This window comes from Arvicola amphibius, chromosome 13 (assembly GCF_903992535.2).
Source record: "Arvicola amphibius chromosome 13, mArvAmp1.2, whole genome shotgun sequence".
Lineage (NCBI taxonomy): Eukaryota > Metazoa > Chordata > Mammalia > Rodentia > Cricetidae > Arvicola > Arvicola amphibius.
In genome coordinates this window covers 978,680-1,002,528 of record NC_052059.1, presented here as the reverse complement: position 1 = coordinate 1,002,528, position 23,849 = coordinate 978,680, and the positions used below count along the sequence as shown (strand labels likewise).

Sequence of the window (23,849 nt, the reverse complement as noted above, 5' to 3'; positions counted from 1 at the left end):
GGAAAAGATCCATCTGCAGACTTAAAATTCACATATGAAAAGATGGCACCAGACTCAGCCTTTCTATCCCACAAACAGTGTATAGGAGTTCCAGTTGTTTTCATTGTTCATACTGCTATGAGAAACAAAATACATTTCGTGTCTACTGCTTGGTTTGTTCCTCATATAAGAGTGTGTGTGTGTGTGTGTGTGTGTGTGTGTGTGTGTGTGTGTGTACGCGCGCATGTGTGTGTAAAACAGTGGAATTAGGGGCTCTAGCCAACTGTGACAAACTCACTTATTTCCAGATTCCTTCTTAATTTTAGCTCCTCTCAATGAGCTTAATCCCATCCTTACCAATCGGGCCTTAGTTTAGTGGCTCAGGTGGGGTTGACATTTGCTTCCTTTTATTGACAGTCTAGGAAAGAATTGATGCACATCTAATTTTAAATAGCTACAGGAAAATGTCAATTAGGCAAAAGCTGGCTAAACAAAAATAGATTATTTTAGATTTCAAAATCTAATTGCTATTGTGAAAGGAAACTTTGAAAGGTCATTTTTTGATTCACTGAATACTCTGCATCAAAAATTAACCCAGAAACTGTTAGAAATTCATGAATATGGAAAGGTCAGTTCATCAGAAAGACAAGGACACTTTGTGTTCATTCATTTACTCTAGTTTACAGTTAGAAAAAGAAAAAAAAACTGACAGAGATAAAAGAAAAAAAGGAAATTCCTGTCATGTTAAGAAAACATAGTAGTGTTATTTCATAGTTTGATAAAAACTGTCAGGGAAAAAAAGGAAAAATCCTGGAACATCACCAGTTAACCAGACCAAAGCACTGATAAAATTACAGGAAAAAATTGAGAATTTTCTAATTCTCATGCAGTGATGATTTAGACCATATACCACTGCTCAAAATGATCCTTAATGAAACTCTTGCAGGGATTATTATCAAATCATAATAGAATAAAATTACATAGCAACATAAAGTATTGCTTTTGAAAATTCTCTCATTCAAAAAATACTTCTACACAGCTTTCATGACAAGAAAAATGAAAAAATTATATTAAGCATTGATTAAAATACAAAATATCAAATTTTGAAAATGTACTTAGAGGCATACTCCGAAGGAAGGTTATGTCTTTAAGACTTTGTATTTAAAAAGAGAAATTATTAAGTCAGTGACATGTTTCATCTGAAGAAACAAGAGAAATAAAGCTCTACAAAACCAACTGTGGCAAGAAACAGTTATGATAAGAAAACAAAAGGACCGGGAAAGTAAAGTAACAGCAGAGAACATTAAAGAAACTCTGTAGCTTCTTCCATGTGTGAGGGAAAAGATGCATAAAACTAGAAAGAGGGGCCTAAAGGAAATGAAAAGATATAAATCACTAACATCAGGACTGAGACATGCCTGATTTCAACAAATCCAACAACTACTAGAAGGACAACCAGGAAGTATTTTATAAACATTAGACTAGTGTTAACAAGCTACAAAAATAAGTATGTTTTTTGGAAAACAAAATTTGGCACACCCTACTAAAAAATATTAACACATTAGTTATAATTAAGTCATAATGTGAAAGTCTCCATGTCACTGCCAACACCACTACAACAAACCAAAGTTAAGATGCAGAGAGTTCCATTTATGAATTTTATAAAGAAGAAAGGAACTAGTTTATTAATCTCATTTATTAATTATGAGTATTCATCTTACTGTATGGGCCACACTAGTTTGGCTCTATGGGTTATAAATGAACAGACTGTGGGAAGATGGGAGGTTATAGCTTTAGAGGGGCAGCTAGCAGGAATAAATAAATATTCAAAATATATTTCAAAGTATTTATAAATAAATAAAAGAATGATAAAAGTATTTAAAAAATAAAGTAGGAAGAAATATTTATCATTTTTCTGTGAAGGCAATATTTCCTAAAAACTCATGTCTCTCTTGAGCAAAGATGTAATATTGAGCCTCCATAAGTATGAACATACATATTTATTTATACATACTATTTATACTTATATGTAATTACATACAAGCGTTTACATGTCAACAAAGACTCAATAAAATTATTAAATAAAAATTAATAGAATTGTGATAGTGGAGAAAATAATGTACTCAGAAAGCCAAAGTTTAATTATAAAAATCACCCTTTGTAGCTATTTTGGAGAAATAAAAATGGAGAGAAAATAAGGATTTAGTTTTTATCACTTTTAAAAATCAGTTTTAAAGTAATCAGTTTTATAATAAATTTCATGTTCATATACATCATTACACCCTGTCTCAGAAACAAACAAACTAAATGTGAAATTCTTATGAAGTTACGTGAAGTGGTAGAAATGAGCCCCGTTTGTCACCATTCACACTCACAGAAGGTGTAGTGTGCACACACACGCCCAGGAACCCAGGAAAAACTTGTAAGTCCTTGGGATACGCATGTATATAAATACTAAATAAAGGTAAGATAGGGCTGGCACCATGGCCCAAAGGGTACAAAGACCTAGTACCTAACCAGATCATCCGACTTCCCTCCCTAGGATCCATGTTATGAGAGGAGAGGACTGATTAGAACTGACACCGCAGGCTGTCCTCTAAAACCTCCAGGCATGCCATGGCTTAGGCATGCCCCCCACACGTGTAAATAAAAAATGAAGGTAAAACCATGAGCATATTTGCTAAGAGGTTTTTGATGTTTAACCAGTGAAAATACAGTGAAGTTTGTGTAAATTACTGTGTCCATTTTAATTTTTGAAAACCCTGCACATGCTTTCAGAAGACAATCTATATACAAGTCACAGAGGCATGACCTGAGCAATTTACACGAGCTCAGACAAAAACATTAAAACTGAACCAATTTTATCATTATTTATATAGTATAATCATATAAATGCATAAATAAACATAGATTCGTTTAACTGTAGTTCAACTTTTTTTCACTTATACAAACGCATACCTTTTATGAAGAATAGCCTTCAAATACAAAACATCAGAAATATTATAAAAACTGCAATTTTCTGCAACCTTAACTGTCCTGCAAATGGATTTTTATGCAGACATAAATGAGTCTCCTTTAAAGTTTAACAAAATGCTGTAAATTCAGATTCTATGATCCCAATTGAGATTTTTCTTAAATGTAATTTGTTTGTCCTTTGTTTGTTTGTAAACAGATCAATCCCTGCTCAAAGATATGAATAGAATGTATTCTATTCATATCAGTTTCTGCCTCAGTGCATTCTGCCCTACGCTGTACAGTTGCAAACTATTGAACATCTGTGAACTGAACTTGGAATCTCCAAGTCTGATGCCCAGACAATACCAAAGGGATGCCACTGGTCTTATATATCCAGAGGCTGCCAGTCAGCTCTGCTTTCTCCTCCTGCCGCTCTGTATCAGTGCTAGTCTTAGTAATGGTTGCTATGCACGAGATCAGGCTCTACCTATACCATCAGTAGCTACGTCACTCTCATTGTATCTTTTATTTATTTATTTTTATTTTTTTCTCTCACTGTATCTTAATCACCAGTCTTATAACACATGGATGAAACAGGTAGCTTCCACTTATATAGAAATGTTGCTGAAATCAGACAGGAAACTGATATTAATTATAAGAATAAGGTTTTCACTTTTCCTAACAATCTAATACCGTGGATATCTTCCAAAGTTTTGTAAGCACACTCCCCATGTGGCTATTCTCAGGAAGGTTGTCTTTATTTAATATTCTTTCCCAGCAGGTTATACATTTTTATCTGGCTAGTTGTTTATGTTTTCCTCAAATTTGGACAAAACAATGCTAAATTGGCAAGGAATAAAGAATACAAATTACCAAAAACACTGATTTTAAAGCATTTGACAATTTCACACACACACACAAAAATAATGTCCTTAATCACCTAGACCTAAAGTGTGGCAAAGAAACTTACCCCGGTTTTGTGTCGTTCACAACACAGTGGTAGGTAAATGTTCCAAACATTTGAACTCCTAAAATCCCATACAGAAGTAGAAAGAAAAGGAGGAAAATCGAAACACTCCAGATTTGTTCTCCTGACCGCCTAGGGAAAAGAGAAAAGTTAGCTCAAATAGACTAAAAAACACCCTTCAAAATTTCCATAAATGTTCCCCTTAATGTATGTACCAAGCTGTGCTTACTTTAAAATATTTGTAATTCTTGTCCTCGGCAGTTCAAATCGGAAATAAATCCTGAAAGCCCGGATCATAATGAGTGGTCGTGGGATTCGCAGCATGCCCCACGGTGACATCTGATCTACTATGTCAGCTATTTCAAATACCTACAGGTGAAGAGACACACAAACTTAGACTTCGCCTTAGCATTGATCATTGCAGTGGAATTAATAGGCAACACAAGAGTGTTCTTTGAGTTTAGCCTTTACCCTCATTGTATTCGACCAAAGATCACATCTCGACATTATAGCTACCTTAAGAGAAACAAACACATCAACTAATATAAGTGCCCTAAATCTCCATGTTCTGGGTCTCCAAGCCACTGTTTTTTATCATAAAATAAAATGCCAACTTTTGAGTTATTCTCACTTATAGTGTCTTTGAATATTTATGAAACAAAAGAATAGGGAAAGTGTTAAAATATTATTAAAGTATGGAGAATGGCCCCTTACTTTTAGTAAAAGCAAAATAATAACAAAACTCTGTTCACCAAACAAATTGTGGAGGCCCAAAAATGTGAGCCTACTAATATCCAGACTACTAATATCCAATATTGTATTTTAGGAATAGAAAAGTGGATATGTTTCTATCTCAAACAAAAGTCTAAAGGTCCAACTAAGATTCCAGTTCCCTTGTGGAGATAACTTTGGATTCCACCCAGGGAGTAGTTTGCCTACAGAATGTTTTAGTTTATGGTATGAGTATGACTTGTTTTGTTCTAACAACAAAATGTTTAACTACGGATGTAACCTGTGACCTTCAACTGGTCTATTCATTTTCTTGTATCATGTTAACACAGTTTTTTTAATCTAACAACACCTACCTCTTGGGATCAGGGTATTTTAAGCAACTGGAAATTAAACTTGGGCAATTTCAGTATTTACTGACACTCCCTCCCGGTACTATTCTGTTTTTCTGTTTTATTATTTTTCACATGTCTATAAACATACTGTCAATGAAAAAAATAAAAGATTTGGAGTGAGATACCTAATTTTTAAAATCATTGACAATATGTTTATAGTTGTTTCATGAGGAAAAACTACCTTTAATATTAATTTCTTCGAAGAACTCACATTTGCAATTACCAATAATTTAAAGGTTGCAATTAGTTTTCTATCCATGATCATGTAAAATAGACATATAGGAAATTACATAACCACATTTGAAATGTATTCTTCAATGTTTCTAGGTAAATTTCGAATGGAAAATAATGCCCACTTTTCAAAACAACTCTTTGCGATTTAAACATATTTAGTTACCTGTAGCACAAGGGAAACCCAGAGGCAAAAGACCATGAATCCATCAAAAACACACCAGCGATCCTTCACATAGGAGCTATCACCCTGAAAATAAATTCCACATAGATTGTCAGGTAAATGAATTAATATTTTTTAATTCTGTGATGGGAATAGTCAAAGGTTAATTCAGTACAAACTATTCATAATTTTCGTATCACAATGAAACGACTTCAGAGTATTTTTTTAGCACTTTAAAATGGCAATTTTTAAAGCAAATAACTGATAAAATGGTAATTTGCAGAACTCTGAGTTCAGGATTCTAAAAGGAAAGTATTTGTTCTATTTGTAATGATATGTGGTCCGGTGTTAGGTGGGACTGCGGAACCCCTTGTAGGGGGGGAGAAACATGCCATCAGACAGAGTTTACATGGGAAGGAAGTTTATTGGGGAAGGGAGGGAAGAGAGAGAGAGGGGAAAGAGAGAGAGAAGATAGAGAGAAAAAGAAAGAGACAGAAGAAGAGAGTGGGAGTAGGCGGGACTTGTCTCTTAAAGGGCCTTTGCACCTGCATACAGACTACCTTAGTGATGTAGCAGCCATAGGACCCTGGCTGGCCAGGGTACTGACTAAGTGCATGCAGGGGTAGCCACTCTTCCTCTGCCAGGTCCCCAAGGGGCAGGGTCAGGTTTGCATTTGTCTGCATGTTTGCCTGGATGATAACACTATTAGCCTCACACACCCAACATGTAATAACAGATGGCAACTAATTACATCAGGTCCTAGGCAGCGAAGGCCCAGAGCATACAATAGGCAACATGAAGCCTTTATAACTGCTTGATCCTGTTATACATGGATGAGAATTACTGTTAGTAGGAAAGATAACCAGGCAGTAACACCGAAGGAGAAAATTTCCTTTGTTTGCAAAGAAAAGATATGGTGACTTTAATTGGGAGGATATGGTCAAAGAAAATGAAGATATATTGCTTTCATTATTAATAGGGCCTCTATCCTGAGATTATGATATATATTTCAATAAAATGAGATTTGAAATGAGAATTTCCCTCTGGAATAACAAAGTGTCAATAAAAAATGGAGGGCAGAGAAATCTTGGGCTTTGGGCAGAAATTGTCATGCTTGTCAAGGAAGATATGAGTTATTCAAGACCTGTCTGTCAGTTTGTAAAAGGTAAACAACTGAAGGCTGCCAATCAATTATCCAGTCTAAGAAACTATCTGAAAGTGCCTTGCAAATAATTAACGAAGAGAGACAACAAATGCATTTAGAGAGATATAACGTTGCAATCACAAATGATACCTACTGGCAGCTTCATGAACATGTGACTTATTATCCAAGCATCCTAGGGCCCTCGTGTTAGTATGTCTTAGCATTGTTAATTATTTACTCCAACAGTGTTCAGTAGATGCATACTTTTTATTTTTTATTTTTTTATTTATTTTTATTTATTTATTTATTTATTTATTATTGCTTTTTGAGACGAGCTTTTTTTCTCCATACCCCTGGCTGTCTTGGAACTCACTCTGTAGACCACTCTGTCCTCAAATTCACAGAGATTTGCCTGCCTCTGCCTCCCAAGTGCTGGGATTAAAGAATGGTCTTTAGCACCTCAAATATATATGATTTCAATTAATTGGGTTTTCCTTTAGAGATTTAGTCAGTAGGAGTACTTCTGGAGAGAGGCAATTAAAAATCTTTTCAGGCACAAATTAGATCCTGGTATACATGGATGAAAACCCCTCACTCCTCTTCACTGACCATAGTAGGAATTCTAGGGATATGCTGGGCGCTGCCAGAGACCACTAGACTCTATGAATCCTTGCCAGCTGCTATCTGTTACTTCCAACTCCTCAGGCCTCTCCCAAGTACCAGCTGTTCTCTGTTCTCTCTCTCTCTCTCTCTCTCTCTCTCTCTCTCTCTCTCTCTCTCTCTCTCTCTCTCTCTCTCTGTCTCTCTCTCTGTGTCTCAGTCTCTCTCTCTCTCTCTCGTGTGTGTGTGTGTGTGTGTGTGTGTGTGTATTTCTAAATACATAAACACATCTTGCACAGTCTATGCAATGATACTTATATATATCTGTTTTTAGGCCATTTAAAAGAGAGCAAGGAGGGGGTATATGGGAGGGTTTGGAGGTAGGAAAGGGAAGGGGGAAATGTAATTATAGTACAACGTGGGAGTGCTCCTGCTGGGCTACACCAGTCTGGCTCCAGAGTGCTAGCACCTAGCCCTAATCCATCTTTGATTCAGCAGATACCCTTCTTTTCTCTTGTCTCCCTATGTGAATCTTGTCTGAGAGTTTCCAAAGGATACAAAGCCTATGCAAAACTTGGTTGGGGGAACCCCAGAAAACATCACAGTGCAGTACCCTCTTTATGGAGAATTTGCACTTGGGACTGTTACTTTGGAAGTTAATCAGGTTATTTTGAAAATATGGAAATCAATTGGCTAAGGTGTAAATTGGAGAACAATAAAAGAAGCCCTGGACAAAGGGAAAGCATTCACCCCTTAGGGATGGATCCACCCTGCAGCCAAGAAAGGTTAAATTCATTCTTAAGGTACCTCTGAGTTTTATTTTCAAGAACCTGGGTGAACCCAACATTCACACCAAAACAGTATAATCTCAAAAAAGTAAAATAAATGATAAAAAATAAAAAATGAAACAGATATTCATGACATCACTCTACATGTGTAGATAAACACAAACTTCAGCCCTATAAATGAACAAAGGCAGTATCCTTTTGCAAGTTGTGAGTAAAGAGACAGGAGAACTGAGAAGCAATGACATACTGCTGGCAAGTGGATTAAATAGGAGGTTTATAGCAGACAGCCACTTAATTAATGTTTTAAAAATGTTAACATATTTAATTGAAGACAGCAAAGCAATTTACTTGAGAAATATGGGATTTTTCAAGAAATCTTTGTGGACAGAAACATTTTTATTTTGATGTTTTATCCCTAAAAGGTCGTCGTCATGCAACTATAAAAACAAGACAATGCACAAACATAAAACTACAAAACAATAAAATTTAAATTAGTAACAAATTTATTGTGGCAGGTAACATTTTACTAACACTGAATATTAAAACTTTCATTTTGCAATCAAGAGTGGAATGTAAAATCTAACTTGCTCAGAATCTGTCTTTTATGATATGCATGCTGAAGAAGTGTTTGGTACCAAATGATGAAGCTATGGTTTGGATTTAAGGTCATAAAATCGGCAGTTGTTGATCACTTAACTGCTACACTCTAGTGACCATATTCTGTCCTGTAACTGGTCACCCTGTCCCCTTAAGAGACAATCCCCGCCCACTCCCCTCCTTCTGCGAAGGCAAGAGGATCTTCTGCCTCCTCCAGCCTGTTCTCTCAGTCCCTCTTTAGGAGAGGTGGCTGCTACCTGTCTCTCCCCCCCCACCACCATTTTCCCTCTATAACTCACTAAATAAACTCTATACCCAAACTCCTCTGCATGGCATATCTGTCACCTGCAGCGGTCTCCCACCGGCTAGGACCGCACTGGGACCTCCAGAACCTGTTGCTCCTCATGACCTGCTGCTGGTCCTCGGGGGAACCACTGCCCTGCTAGGGACACCCACCATTTTTTTAGAGAATAACACCAAGGATCAAGATAATGAAAAATAAACTTTTGTTCAGGACAATCAGATCTCAGATTTAACAGAAACTTCAGCTAGCATTTAATCACAAGTTTTAATGAGCTGTGATGTTCTGACTACTTCAAGATAATATTAGCAATGCAGAATAATAAAAGTTGACACTACATGTGCATCTACTCTAATTATTTCTAATTAAAAGTAGAAATATACTTATCTGGTTCTCATTTTTAGTTTGTCGTTTTCTTATAGATTGAAATCAGAAAAATATTTTTGAGTTTGGTAAATAGTTAAATCAAATACAATATATGGACCTGTGTGAGTCCTAAATCCAAGAAAGCAACTTAAAGGTAATTATAACAATCAGGTGAGTATGAACATCAACTTGAAGTTAACCTACCTGAGAAATTACTGTTAATTTCACCTTATACAATGACGGTGTTTTGGAAAGCAAATGAAAACATTATCAGTAATGCATAAAGAGTTATTTCTGACATGAGTTAAATAGCTTAGATTTTCTTTAAAATGATATACAGATGTTTAATTGTTGATCTTTATGCAGGTTGTGATTCATAGCAACACATTAGAAAGGCACACCATGGTACATTGGCTGTCATTATTCTCTATTAAGAATAGAGCCACAATGCATAATAGATAAAGAGAAGCAAAGAAAGTGACAGCTAATTCTATGTCAAGAATCATTTTAAGGCTTCCCACTCTTTGAATGGGGTCTTACATGCCTCAGAACCTCCCCCAAAACATGAGAGACAAACTGAATCAATGTCATTTGTCAAGCCTTAAAGTCCACACTGTACTACTCTCTTTAAATGGAACAATGTAAGCTATTCCTGAGGCAACATCTTTCCATATGTCTGAACAGGCTAGTGCTATAGAACCAGGATCTTGTGTCAAAACTTGTCCCTCTTTTCTTGTTTTACTTTTATTAAAAGTTTAATTTATTTTTATTTCCCAAGGGTATCAATCAGATAGATACACATATTCTTTTTTTTTCCAGTTCCCAGAATCCTTTAGCTCTCATTTCCTCTTTTTATCCTTTTATATCTTCAAACCACCTAGGTTTATGAAATCCAGCTAAATGTCATCATGCTCTGATTTTATCAAGTGACATTTATCTTGTGTTCAGTACATCAACAAATATTAAAATGCCCCCTTGAGGGTCCATAACCATGATAGTCCATGGCTTTATCTCAGTGTGGCACAATACACCCAACCCTACACTCACGGAGCACATACTTAAAAGCAAATAGCTTCTTTAAAGATATCCTGAGGCTTTGTACCTTATAAAACACAATTAAAGTTATGTGGCATGTTTCTACCAGTTTTTAGAGTTGTGCTCTTTAAAAATTTCAATCTCAATAATATAAAGATGTGTTGTATTTGGATATTCATACAAGAATATTATTGAGTTGATTAAAATATTCGACGTTCTTAGTTTGTTAACTTAAATGGCAAGAAAACACTCACCTTGACAATACCCCGGATGTGCATTTTCGCTATCATCTCTGCCGTATACAGAAACATCAGTAACGTGTCCAAGGTGAAGGTCACGTACTGAAGAGGAGGATAGTGCTCGAAGGTCATGGGTGTGTTCATGCACACGGAGATGACACTGATGATGGCACAGATGCGGAGCAAAGAGTGTACCCACTGCAACAAAGGCCAACGCTGCTTTATGACACTGTGAACCGAGATCTTTGGCTTGTCTTAGAAAGCATGCTATTTGGAAAACACACACTTAGGTTAAAAATAGGCCACTAGTGCAGGGGGGGAGGAAGAAGAGAACATCTACTGAGTTCATATAGCACACTCAATATTTTCACACATATCACAGTGCCTATTTCTCTAAGCAGCTTATTTTCCACATGAGCATACCACGGTTCTGAAAAGATTAACAAACATCCTTTGGTTATACATTAATAGACACTAAACCCAAGGTTAAGATGAAGGTGGTTAGACCACTTTGTGGGAAATTCTTGTTCTCTGTTCTCTATGTAATATAGCAACTTACTCTCAATGAACCTGGGTGTGACTTTTCTTTCTTTCTTTTGGCACCAGGAAGCACCCAGGATTAGCAGCCATGTTCTACTTACTGTAACTTCTCTAGCATCTTAAACAATGGTCTTCCATAGTAGATCATAAATGATTTTTAAAATGGATTGATATAGAACACTCCTACACACAGGTTTTTAAAAATATATATCACATATCTCCCTACATAAAAGACACTTCTGGGCCCATGAGATCCCTTTTGCCTTACAAGCCTAGCGATTTGAGTTCAATCTCTGGCACCTTTTGTTAAAGGTTATAATAAACTTCAAAAAGCTGTCTTCTGACCTCTACTCTCCACACATTCACCTGCGCGCGCACACACACACACACACACACACACACGCACGCATGCACACACACACACACATTTTAAAAAACTTAAAAATAATTAATAAAATTATTATTGTAGAAAAAAAGATAATGAGTGAGGGTAACTGTTTTGCAGAGAAAACATTTGAACATATTTAGCCTACAATTTCTTTTAAAGTTAAATTTTTATGCAATTCCAGACACATATTGATATACTGTCTAAAGATTTTAATTAACCCTAAAATAACCCTAAACTAAGAAGAAAGATATAAAAACAAATGGGTTTATATTTAATGTACTCACAGGCACACTTTCATTATAAAAATAATGCCTAGGATGAAAAGGATTAATTGTATCTACATGTTAACCTCATGGAATTAATATTTCTACTAAATTACTCAGTGCACAATTTTCAAACATAACAAGTATTATTTATTGACTATCATCTTGGATATACATATGTGTGTATCTGTGTGTGATTATGTCAATTTGCTAATTTTATACTCCTTCTTAGGGGTATAGTTTAGTAATGGATCATCCAGCTCCTTAAACCAGCAAGCCTTAAGCTGAAAATAAAGTATGTCTGACAGAACTTTGAGAAGACTCAGATACTTGTATAATGATGAGTAGAGTTTAGTATTTGCCCAAGAATAACAATATTTATATAAAACACAATGCCAGCAATTTTGTATCACAGAAGACATATATATTTCAATGTATTTTAAGGGTTGATGTACTGAAGTTTTCAAACATGAAGTTTGGAAAAACCCTTCAACAAATGTCAGAATGTAAATTCAACCCTATCAAGACTACTCCAATATAAAAAACCTAATTACCAGGTGATTTGAAAGATGGGCTATTTTACAACAAATTGGCTTTGAGCTTGAAGAGTTATAATTAATCATTAGTAATTTCAGTTAGTGACTCTGGGGTTATACCTATAATTCTATCTCTCAATGTTTTAGACAGTTTTGGATGAACTAGACATGAAAAGAATGTTAGTGAGAGGTTTATTTTCTAGTCAGTTTAGTTCTCTAAATGTGAATAGAAGACCAACTATGCCTCTAAAAATGCTGGTCTTGGGGACATACAAATAGCATAATCAATGCATAACCAATTTGTAGTAGAGTAAGCAAGATATTATACATAACATATGCAGTTGCCCCTCAATATCTGTAGTGACAGCAGATGCTCAAATATGAGGGGACCTGGGAACTTTCCACGAATGGGTAAAGTTTATGTACAGCTTACATATATTCTCTGGTATATTTTCAATTATTTGAGAATGATTCATAATACTTAAAGTTATGTAAAATCGTGTTATACTAATCTCCTTCTGAAAGAACAAGAAGGAAAAATACATACATAGACATTACAGATGCAAGTTTTGTTCAAATATTTTTTACTCTGGTCAATAGTGGGTACAGAACAGAGGAACAAATATCTCTCTGTGTGTATACATGTTCCCTTATATTTATAGAGAAATTAGATAAAATTAGATAAGTGAAGAGAAGTTCATTCTCTCCATTTGAGGAAGTGGCAAATGAGGAGGATGTAAAATCTAGATGGCCCTAATGAATAAAGAGGTTTTACCCTATCAAAAGAAATGAGATGGAACCCTGAAGGCCAGAACATATGAGTAAAAGATATCAGTACTGATAACTAGACAGTATAGGATAGCAGAGGGTTCCAGTGGGTGATGTAAAGACACGGGAAAGGGGTGGTCACTAGCCAGGAGAGAGCCTGCTCACACAGAACTGTTGATGAAATGTCAGCACATTTTAATTTACAGTGGGAGTTCCAGGGATGTTTCAATAATTATAAAGCAGAAGGATGATGTCATTAGAGAGTACAGCATACAAAGACTGGTGAGCGGGCTGTGGAAGTCTTCCAGGGGCAGGCTAGTGAAGCTCAGGAGGAAATCAGCTTGACTATTTTTGTCCTGCATAGGATCAGAGCAAGCACTGTGAGACCCCCAGGTCAGTTTGTTTCATTGCCAATTTGTTCCGCGTCAGCACTTATAACTACAAGTTTAAGAAGGAAGTCACTCCTATTCTACTGTATGGAGCTGCATTCCTCAGACTTAAGAGTGAGCTTCCTGGCTCAGTAGCAACTGTTATACCCTCTAACATGCAGTGATGCATGGCATGATAGGTCTTCCTCTCATGTTCAACATGCATGAACTTGTGAGATACTAGGCACATGTTTGAATCAAAGTAAAGACTATTCAGAAATGGACTGTATTTTGCAACTTTCTCCACCTAAGTAAATTACTATTGAACATGGTACAGAAAGCATGTGGGTAAGAATAGTAGCTCATCTTAGGTCAACTGAGGGTGGAATTATCTCTACACTGTACAATTTGAGGACAGTGTATGCAGAGCAGGAAGGGGACCAGAAGGCAGATTACAGACGTCTTACACTGTATCTTCCTATGCGAGGAACATATAGCAACACCTCATTCTTTCAATTTGAATCATTCCCAACTCAACCACCAGACTCCAGGACACATTCACGTTACACTGCAGCTCAACCATAGTTCAAAGCTAAAGGTATATAAATTTTGAATTTATTAATGAAATAACTTACTGGCTTATTAATCCAGAGTATGTCAGCGTTGTCTGACAGAGATTCATCAGGACCAAAGTCAGTAACTGGCTGGGCTTCCACCCTGGAGCTTTGCTTTCTTTTGAGCATGCTGGAGTTAGTTTTGGAAATCAAGTACAAGACCAGAGTCTGGGGAAAGGAAAATGGAAAGCTTTATTAGCTACTTAACCTATCTCCTTTCCCATCAAAAGCATTGAGTCCTTCATGCATGAGTTATGCTCTGATAAATCATACATGTACTCTATGGTGTTGTATATAATAAATGCATATATATATAGACACAGAAAAAGAATGAGATAAAATTGATATCTATAAAATCCAAATTTCTCTTTCTAGTCATAAAAAAACCTTAAGAATTTCAAGAACTGTTTAGAGACAACTGCTGTAAAACAGTTGGAACAAAATTACTTGTCTCATAGGAAACACAAATTGCTGGAAAATTCTTTGCTTTGTGGAGCTGCTATCATGGCCATGGACAACAGAGATTTTTTTCTATCATTTTAATATGCGATTCACATGCTTGTTCTGTTCCAACCATAATCCCAATATGATTTTTCCATTTTGTCCTTCTCAGAAAGGATGAAGGCCACAGACAATAGGGAGAAAAATTCCACAGTTGGAAGCTGTTTTCATTTTTTAAGCAGTAGCCACCTAAAGTGTTCATGCTCTTCTAAACTCAATTCTTCAACAACTGCACTTGAAGATGAGATGCTGGATTGCCACCTGTTTCCACAATTGCACATTATCTACATCCTATTATATATGTTACCTCCCTGTGGATATTACTGCTACTTTCTAAAGTTAGCAGCTATTGAAGAAGGGCCTACTATACATCAAATCACAAGTAATTACAGCATGATTCAAGCTTTGTCAACACACAGTTCCATGACCACCCTTCAGTTCAAAGTAACATACCCCATTTGATTAACACTACACCAAGCCTTGTTTACCTGCTTGTGGTTTTTCAGACAGGGTCTCACTCTATAGATCTGGCTTGCCTTGAACTCTTGTAGATCTGGCTGATTTGAAATTGTGGCCACCTGCTTCTGTGTTTTAACTTCTTTGTAAAATTGTACACAGTAAAACCAGCACATTGGGTGCCCGTGGACTTTGAGTGACAACCCAAAGTTCAGCTTGAGCTGCGGTCCATGCTGAACTTACAGGATGCTGGAGAACTCTCTGGATCTTCTCACCTTATTCATGGAGACTGTGCCCACCTGACCTCAGATATCAAGCTACATAGTTGTCTATTATCAGCTCATATTCTGCCAGTGATTGTTAGTTGGAAATGCAGCCTACTGTCCTGTCACTGCTGGGCCCTGTTCTGTCTTGTGGGCTCGGCTCCCCGGCTTGGCGGTGTAACAGGCACTCTGTCCTGCCATCCCCCCACACCACCACCATGCTGCCTCCCACCACAGCTGCAGAATCTGTCTCTCATCCATCCACAGACCCCTGTTTCTACCACTGCTGTGCTGCGGGCAAAAGTCCTAAACCTGATCCTTCTACCAGCCCACTTCCCAACTTTCTGTCCGTCTCTGGGAAAATTGGTAAGACTGCTCCCTATTGACCTAGTGCCTCTCCCATGACTGCCCTTTCTCAGCCTCAGGGCCCCTTATATATACCAGATAAACAGCCCTCAACTGCTCAGAGATCTGGGGAATATGGCATTTAAATGTTTAAGTATTAAATACTTTTCATAACAAAAAGAGATAGGTTGGCTCCTAGCAACAGCACACCATTTACTCCAAAGAAGACAGAAGACAGTTGGTACAAAGCAACATCTTTCCACAGTTTGCTTCATCAAGTGAAAGCACTAACCTCTGGGAAAAACTGCCTTTCATCTAAACTGAAGATTTCCAGCCAATGGAGAGAATCGCTGAAATTGACAGCCTCACTACTCAGGTCAAGGAAGGCTTATCTTTCTACAGATTTACTAACACACAGAATCTTCTGGAGGCTGGCAGGCCCTGCTTCTAACAACAGAAGGCAAACACAGTCCCGATGCCCCTGCCCTCAGTGATCATGGAGGACCCTGAGGAGTGACTCTAGGTAGTCAACCGAGTAAGTTCTCTGTCACTTTTAAATCAAACTTCTTAAGTAAAATTTATCCTTCTTAAAGATCTCTGTTGCAGTTTGACAGCTGAGAGGTTTTGTCAATTTAAAAGGACAACATCTTTATAAACAAATTTCAGTATAACTTCTTTATGTGTTCTAAATAAAAGATATTTTAAAATATACAAATACAAGTTATTAAAATGTGTACCTGCAAGTTATAAAGGTGTGAGGATAAATTTGTAACACCAAATTTCTTTTTCACGCTGCCTTTCATAGTCTTAAAAATACTTTACACTGTGTAAAAACATCTGTTACAGTCATTCTGACATAAATATGTTGCTGTTTAAACTTATGTTTTGTGAGTTCCAGGGAGCTAAATTGAAGGATCCACCTTAAACAGGTCAGATACACCCCTCTCAACTCCCTGGTACTGAAATTTATTTCTTCCTAAATTTAACTTTGTCCTCTGCTCTGCCAACACATTGCCAGGTCCAAGAGACACCAGACAGTTCCACACCACAAACCCTGGACAGGAGTAAGGAGACCAGCTACCCCAGGATGTGACTAGCACCCAGCTTTCTCAGGCTCCTACAAGAGGATGCCCACAAATAAGCAGGAAGCAGTCTTGAGAATCCGCTGTCCCAATTCCCTCAACCTGCTATGCCTAACTTTCCACCTTCTTATTACAGGAAAAAAAAAATGGGGCTGTTAAAATCTGCTGGCCTGGTCTGTCACCTGGGTACTCTGTCTCTTTAAGAGACAAGCCACACCCACTCCCAGTCCCCTCTTCTGCCAAGGCAAGCAGACCTTCTGCCTCCTCTCCAGCCTGCTCTCTCTCTTTGTATCCTTCTGAAGAGGTAACAACTGCCTCTCTCCACCTCTCCCCCCTCCCTGCTTCTTCCCTTACCCTCGTCCCCCTTCCCTTTCCCCTCCATAACCCACTAAATAAACTCTATACCCAAACTCTCCCTGCATGGCATATCCATCTGTCTCTCACCTGCCATGGTTTCCCACCTGCCAAGAGGGACTGCAGGGGCCTTGAGTGACTCACCACTGCCGCTGCCCCCCAACCTGTTTATAAAAAACACTCTTGACGACAGTCAATGTAAATGTATGCACAATATTCAAATGATACTTATTCTCTGATTTACTGTGGGGTTGGGGGGACACATCTGGTAGCCCTAATTTGAGCCATTTCTTAAATGACAGGCTTCTACTTATCTGGAGAATGTTACAAAATATTTTTCAAATCCTTTAAAAAGACAAAAGAGGAAGAGAGTCGATCCATCCACAATGGTATTCAAAGATTAGACAAAGAATTTTAGAGAGCTAGCCCTTATCACTTTTCCACAGAAAGAGGGAAGATTGATGGACATGTGAATTCCATTTGCCTTTTATTACCAATATGCTACCTGAAGAAAAAGTGACTTTTGACTGATTTATCTACAGAAATATACATAATTTATTTTTTAAGTATCCAGTTGGCTATATTTGATACATCAAAACAGTTAGACTATAATTGAATGACACCAGCTGTCTGTCACTCTCACTGGATGTTCCCTTCAACTGTTGCCAACATGTTACCAAGTCTGACAGTGCCCATTAAATGATCTGTCTAAACTCCAAAGAATCCACACATACATTAAAATTTATCAAGCAGGTCCATAATCACTGGAAGTTTAACTCCTTTAATAATATTGGGCAGTATATAAAATATTCAAGTAATAAGTTATCATGGTCTGTGCATATATAAACTCACAGAGACTAAGACAGCATGCACAGAGCCAGCACAGGACTGTACCAGATGGAGTTCTAGAGCTGAAAGGAGAAGTAGACATATGCCTCATCCCTAACCCAGAAGAAAGCTCCAATTTATAACCATTTGCAAATAAAAGCTAATTTCTTCCCAGGGAGTCTCCTTGGGAAACAAATTACTCTTAAGGTAGACTGCATGCCCAGTAGTAGACAGACAACAGAGAAAAAACTCAGTGGTATCTTTGGAGGTTCCTTGTCTCATAATTCCTTTTAAAGAAATTTGTGTTGTTATTATACCTTAGATGCCTGAGAAAAGGATAGCTATGAATTGGGGATGGGGTAGGTGAAGGTGGGATGGAACTGTGAGGAGCAGAGGGAGGGGAATCCATGATCAGGAGATATTATGTGAGAAAATCTATTTTCAATAAAAGGAAAAATATTCAAGCAATAAAATAAATTCAAGTCATAAATGTACAATGAATCTCAGATTAATTTAGGGAAGTTGGTCATAGCAAATTTCCTTTGCATTAGGTATGGCTTGACACCTTTGTTCATGTTCAGTCAACATAACATAGCACAGAAGACTATTATTCCCCTGATAAAATCCTAGGTGAGCCTTCTATTTTGATGAAAATGCTTCTGTGTATTTTTCCTTATCAGTATTATGCACCAATAAGCCAATATATCTTTTTTGTTTTCAGAAGTGTCCTTGATAAGGCAGTGCACTAGGTTTGAAAAGTATGGCTTTCAAAAGCTTTTTCACACTTATTAGAAGTTGATATTTAGATAGTTCAATATTAGGAGAGGCTGCATAGTTACAAAATACTGCTTGATAAATCATTTATTCAGAAATAGCTAACAGAAACTCAGAAACAAAACATACTCTGCTTCCTTGTTTTCATTAAATAGTCAAAGTCCAGGTAATACGTATTTATTTGATTTCTACCCTCTTGCCAAAGTTAAAATGAAATTATTCAGTTTTGTTTTTAACTGTGTGGTGTTTGCAACACTGTGGTTTATTTTTCCTTCTTGGAACTGTTAGGCATGGAATTTGAGATATCATGGTTTGCAAGACGGTCTTCCTCTACCTATCCCTCTTGCCACACTTAGTGCTTTCAATGTCCATTACGCTCAGCTAATTCCCACTACCATTGTGTCATGTGCCTATGCTATTTCTCAGATACAGGACAACAACATAGTTCAACTTGATCGGACTGACAGTGGTGGAATATCTCTCTGCTTCACTCTTGCTGCTTATGCTCCAAATCCTACCACCCTAAATGCTCCAGGTCTTAACAACATGTAGCTAGAAGGACCACACAGATTCATGTTACACCTCAATAATGCCGTATTTTTTAAACATTTGCTTATTTTAATTTAATTTGTATGTATGTTTTACCTGCACGTATTGTATAGACAGCACTTTCATACCCGGTGCCCCCAGAAGACAGGAGACAGTGTTAGATTTCCAGAGATACAGATGCTTGTAACCCAGTTGAACCTGTGTCCTCTGGAAGAGCAGCCAGTGCTCCTAAATGCTGAGCTATCTCTCCAGCCACAGTATTGTCTTTTCTTATTTCTTTATCCTGTGTATGTGCAAAGTCCTCATTCATTTAATTACTGTCACTAATTCCCTTTCAAGTCACAGTATCTCAAATCTGAGATTCCTTCTATTTGTTTATTTATTTATTTTGTTTGTTTGTTTGTTCGTGGTGCCCTGGATCATACCCACATCCTCTCTCTCACAAGTTTGGCAAGGGCTCTACCATTGAGCTACCGTTCAAGCCCCTGGATAGGCATTTTATTATGTCATCTCTTTTATCTAAGAAAATAAAAACCCCATGATCAGATCATTATAGTAGATGTAAAATAGTTAACAGTAATTAACTTCCTTTCATGGCAAAAGCTCTAAAATTAGGTATAAAAGAAATGTACTTTACATAAAGAAGTTCCCATGTGACGAACCCACACCTAACAACATGCTGAATGAATAAAAGCTTAATGCTTTCCTGGAAGGAGACAAGCATGCCCACTCACCAAACTGACATTAGCAAAATATTGGGAGTGCTGGACAAGGAAAGAAAGAAAATGCATCCAAATAAGAAGGGAGGAATGTACATGGTCCCTGTTTGCAGCTGACATGATGCCCTATACAGAAAACTCTAATGATGACACAAAAACTCATAAGAGCTCATTTATTAAATGAATTCTAAAGTTACAGGATGCAAAATAAATCAACAAGAAATTAAGTAGCTTTGCTGTATGCATACAGCAATCAGTCAAAATAATTTCTTTTCCAATAACTACAATAAAATGCAGGATAATTTAATCAAGAAGATTTATAACCTCTACCGTGAAACACTAAACATTGGTTTAAAAAAATTGAAGACAACAGTAGTAAATGAAAAGATTGCCCATGTTCATAGATTATTCTTTTTGTTTTATTTTTATTACTCCTTTTACCTTTAAAATTATAATTACATCATTTCCTCCTTTCCTTTCCTCTCTCCAAACCCTCTCATATACCATTCTTTGCTCTCTTTCAAATTCATAGTGTCTTTATTCATTAATTGTGGTTACGTGTATATATGTATATACATATATATTCCTAAATATAACCTGCTCAGCCTATGTCATGTTACTTGTATGTTTGTTTTCAGGGATGACACTTTGGTATTGGGTAACCAATACACTCATGCACACACATACACACACACACACACACACACACACACACACAGAAAGAGAGAGAGAGAGAGAGACATATTCACAGCCTTAATAATAAAGTTGACCTAGTGTGTGAACCAAAGCAATGTAACTCATAGAATCACTAAATTAAAAATTAATTATTTTTTTCAACATACAGTAAAATGAAGTAAAATTTTGAACAAATTTTGGGGTTGTAAATTCCAACCTATTATTATTTGTGAAATTGCACAGATTTCTCTTATCTACTAATATTAAATACATTTTTACAATTTTATTTACTTTATAATTTTTTACCACTGATTTATTTTTTAAATCTATTACTTTCTTAAAGAAAGGTCAAATTTCTTATCAAATTCATCAAACTGCCATTTTTTTGGTTTATGAAATCATTACCCACTTATCACATGGTTTTTCATTTAAAGTAAATCCTAGAGATGTTCTAGAGTATTTCAATCACATTTTCTCTAAATTTAAAAGATGTGGGAAAAGCATTATTCCCTTCTGATAATTTCACTTCTTGAGGTGGCAAATTTCTTCATTTTCTAGAGTGAGCTTTTTTCTCATAAAATTCTTGACTGAGCACAGTATGAGTACGTGGACTGGAAAACTAATTCTTGTGACGTGAGGTGTGAGGAATGTGTGTCTGTCTGCAAATGTTGTACTCAGACACTGAAATTAAATTTATTGAGAGAAACCCAATAGTCAGACCCCAAGTCCACAGCCAAGCCGACAGCCACTGTATTTCACCCTGCAATGCCCTGCTCTGATGTTCTTTGATATGGGGTAATCAGATGAATAAATGTGACTAAATGATTTTGTTCCTGCTTATTGTTCAAAGTTTAGGGAAAATACAAGGAAGCCGAACTTACTGGAGGAATTCTAGAATTCGTGACTAAATAGAAGACATCAATTAGAAGGCAAAGGATTTCTAATTAAGAAAGGTGTGGAATAGAAACAATTGAGAACAAATATGATCAAAGTGCATTGTTTGAAATTCTTAATTAATGAAATATAATAATAATAACTTACTAATTTGTAGCTGTTCATTAAAAAACGGTTGTCTTACATAGAAGTATCTGCTAAAGAAGTGTTGGGCTATCTCCAGAGGTAACAGGCTCCTCTGGACACTCTATAGTGTGGTAATATTTTGTTTTTGCTGTAACAAATAAAACTTGCCTTAAGATCAGAGTGCGGAGCTAAGCTACTAGATAGCCATAGAGGCCATAGCACACGCCTTTAATCCCAGCACTCTGGAGGCAGAGGCAGAGGGATCTCTGTGAGTTCAAGGCCATCCTGGGCTTGATCAATCTCAAAGAGAAACAGAGCCAGGGCTGGTGGCTCACACCTTTAATCCCAGCACTAGGGAGGTGGAGAGGGGAAGAGCTATGGCTGGGCAGAGAGAGGAAGATAAGGTGGGAGGAGACAAGAGCAAAAAGCATGTAGTCTGAGGATTTGTGGAAAGAGGACTTGCCCCTCTATCTGAGGATTCAGTAAAGGTAAAAAGTCTCTATAGTGGCTGGCTGCTTCTCTGCTTCTCTGATCTTTCAGCATTTACCCCAATATCTGACTCCGGGTTTTATTGATAAGACCAATTAGAATTTTTGCTACACAAGAGAGAATGATGGCACATTAAAAATTCTGAAGGAGTCTCTGCAATATATTTGTCCAAAGTGACCTGGAGGGAAAAATTGGTTTAATGCTCTCAAGGTTGCTCCTATCTTTTTACATTTAGTTGTTTCTCAAGAGAAATGGATCATAAACTCCTGTTTAATATTTTGAAGCGAAACAATCTTGGACATTATAGATCCCTTCCTTCCTTTCTTTTTTTTCTTCTTTCCTTCTTTCCTTCCTCCCTTACTCTTCCTCCCTCCCTTCCTCCCTCCCTCCCTTCTGTCCTTCTTCCTTTCATTTGAAAGCTGAGAATAAACTTTTGTTGAAACCTTGCTCTATGCCAGGCAACACCCTGTTCCTGCTGTGTCTTAGAAGTAGTTCTTAGTGTTATCTCTTCTCCATAGAATAAAATCCTGAGGCAAGTGTGTTCAGATAGTCAAGAGTTGGAATCAAACAGAATCCAAGTGATATTTTATACTGGAAAGAATGAAGGTTGAGGAAAGAAGAGAATAGGAAGAACTGACTTCTTGTACTTATTCCTCATCTGTGTGTGTTTGTGTGTGTGTGTGAGCGCGTGTGCGTACGTGCACGCACACATGTGTGTACATGCGCGCACACACATGTGTAAGGATGTGTGCTTCATGCATATGGAGGTCAGAGGACCACTTTCTGGAGTCAGTTCTCTCCTTTTGCATGAGATCCTTAAGTCACGAGCTTTATTTGATGAGCACATCTACGCTGGTGCCATTTTGCTAATCCAAATTCTACTTTTGAATCTTAAGAACTTTTGACTGTGTTTAGAATGATGCTATTTAAATATTGTTCATTTGCAATTAAATCTATTCTTTTTAAAACTTTAAACATGGGCCTGGAGAGACAGACATCTCTTCAGTTAAAAACACTGGATGCTCTTCCAGAAGACCTGAATTCAATTCCCAACACCCACATCATAGCTTACAACTGCCTGCAACTCCAATTCCAATGCATATAAAATAAAAATAAACAAATCATTTAAAAATAAAACACAACTAAAACTTTAGATCATTATACTTGTTAAGATTTTTTTTTTTATTTCATGAATTAGGTGCAGGACTTTGCATAGATCATTTCAGCTCCTCGTCATACCCGAATGAGGCATGTTGTCATTATTATGAGTCAGGGCTTAGAGAGGGCACACACAGAGAGAATTAGTGTCCTAAGTAGGCAAAGAAGTCAGTTCCTGGATTTCCAGCAGTGAGTCTGCCCCCTACAGTTTGCTTCTGTCAGACCCCTTGGAGGCTTTATGACTGAAACTAGTTTCCTGTCTCAGAGAACAGAGGTAGGAGTCCCTGAGTCCTTCCTCTCCCAGGTGTAAGAAATTAAATTAGAGAATGACTGCCTTCAGGTGTGCAAAGCTAGGTTGTTCAGTTCGCTTAGGGAGCTTCCTTCACCCCTCTGGAAATCTTCTGTTCAGCATTTCATTGAGCTGGTCCTCCCTTTTCCTCTCACCTGACCTCTGCTCAGAGGGAAGATATGAGGCTGACTGGTTTTCTCTGAACTGAATCCGAGAGCCATATGTTCTCAGGCCACATCGCAGAGGGCATGAGAACATCATGCTAGCAGAACTACGCTGTGCTGGAAATTTTTGATGCTTAAGGGTCACAGCAGAGCAACTGTCCTCTACCATCTACTACTGTTTCCCTGGAGTCACAAGTTCCTTGTAATCACTTGTAAA

At 37.2% G+C, this 23,849-nt stretch overlaps 1 protein-coding gene across 2 annotated transcripts in view; it reads right to left on the bottom strand.

Annotated features, from left to right (window-relative positions):
• Nalcn (sodium leak channel, non-selective) overlaps nucleotides 1-14,095 on the bottom strand; it is a 240,345-nt gene extending 226,250 nt beyond the window's left edge. For both annotated transcript variants that reach the window (XM_038310269.1, XM_038310270.1), the window contains exons 1-5: nucleotides 13,988-14,095; nucleotides 10,505-10,687; nucleotides 5,423-5,506; nucleotides 4,131-4,270; nucleotides 3,905-4,033 (exon numbers count right to left, since the gene is read on the bottom strand). In XM_038310269.1, coding sequence (XP_038166197.1) covers nucleotides 3,905-4,033; nucleotides 4,131-4,270; nucleotides 5,423-5,506; nucleotides 10,505-10,687; nucleotides 13,988-14,095 — 644 coding nt within the window. The remainder of the gene's footprint in view (nucleotides 1-3,904; nucleotides 4,034-4,130; nucleotides 4,271-5,422; nucleotides 5,507-10,504; nucleotides 10,688-13,987) is intronic.
• Between the last annotated feature and the right edge of the window lie 9,754 nt (nucleotides 14,096-23,849).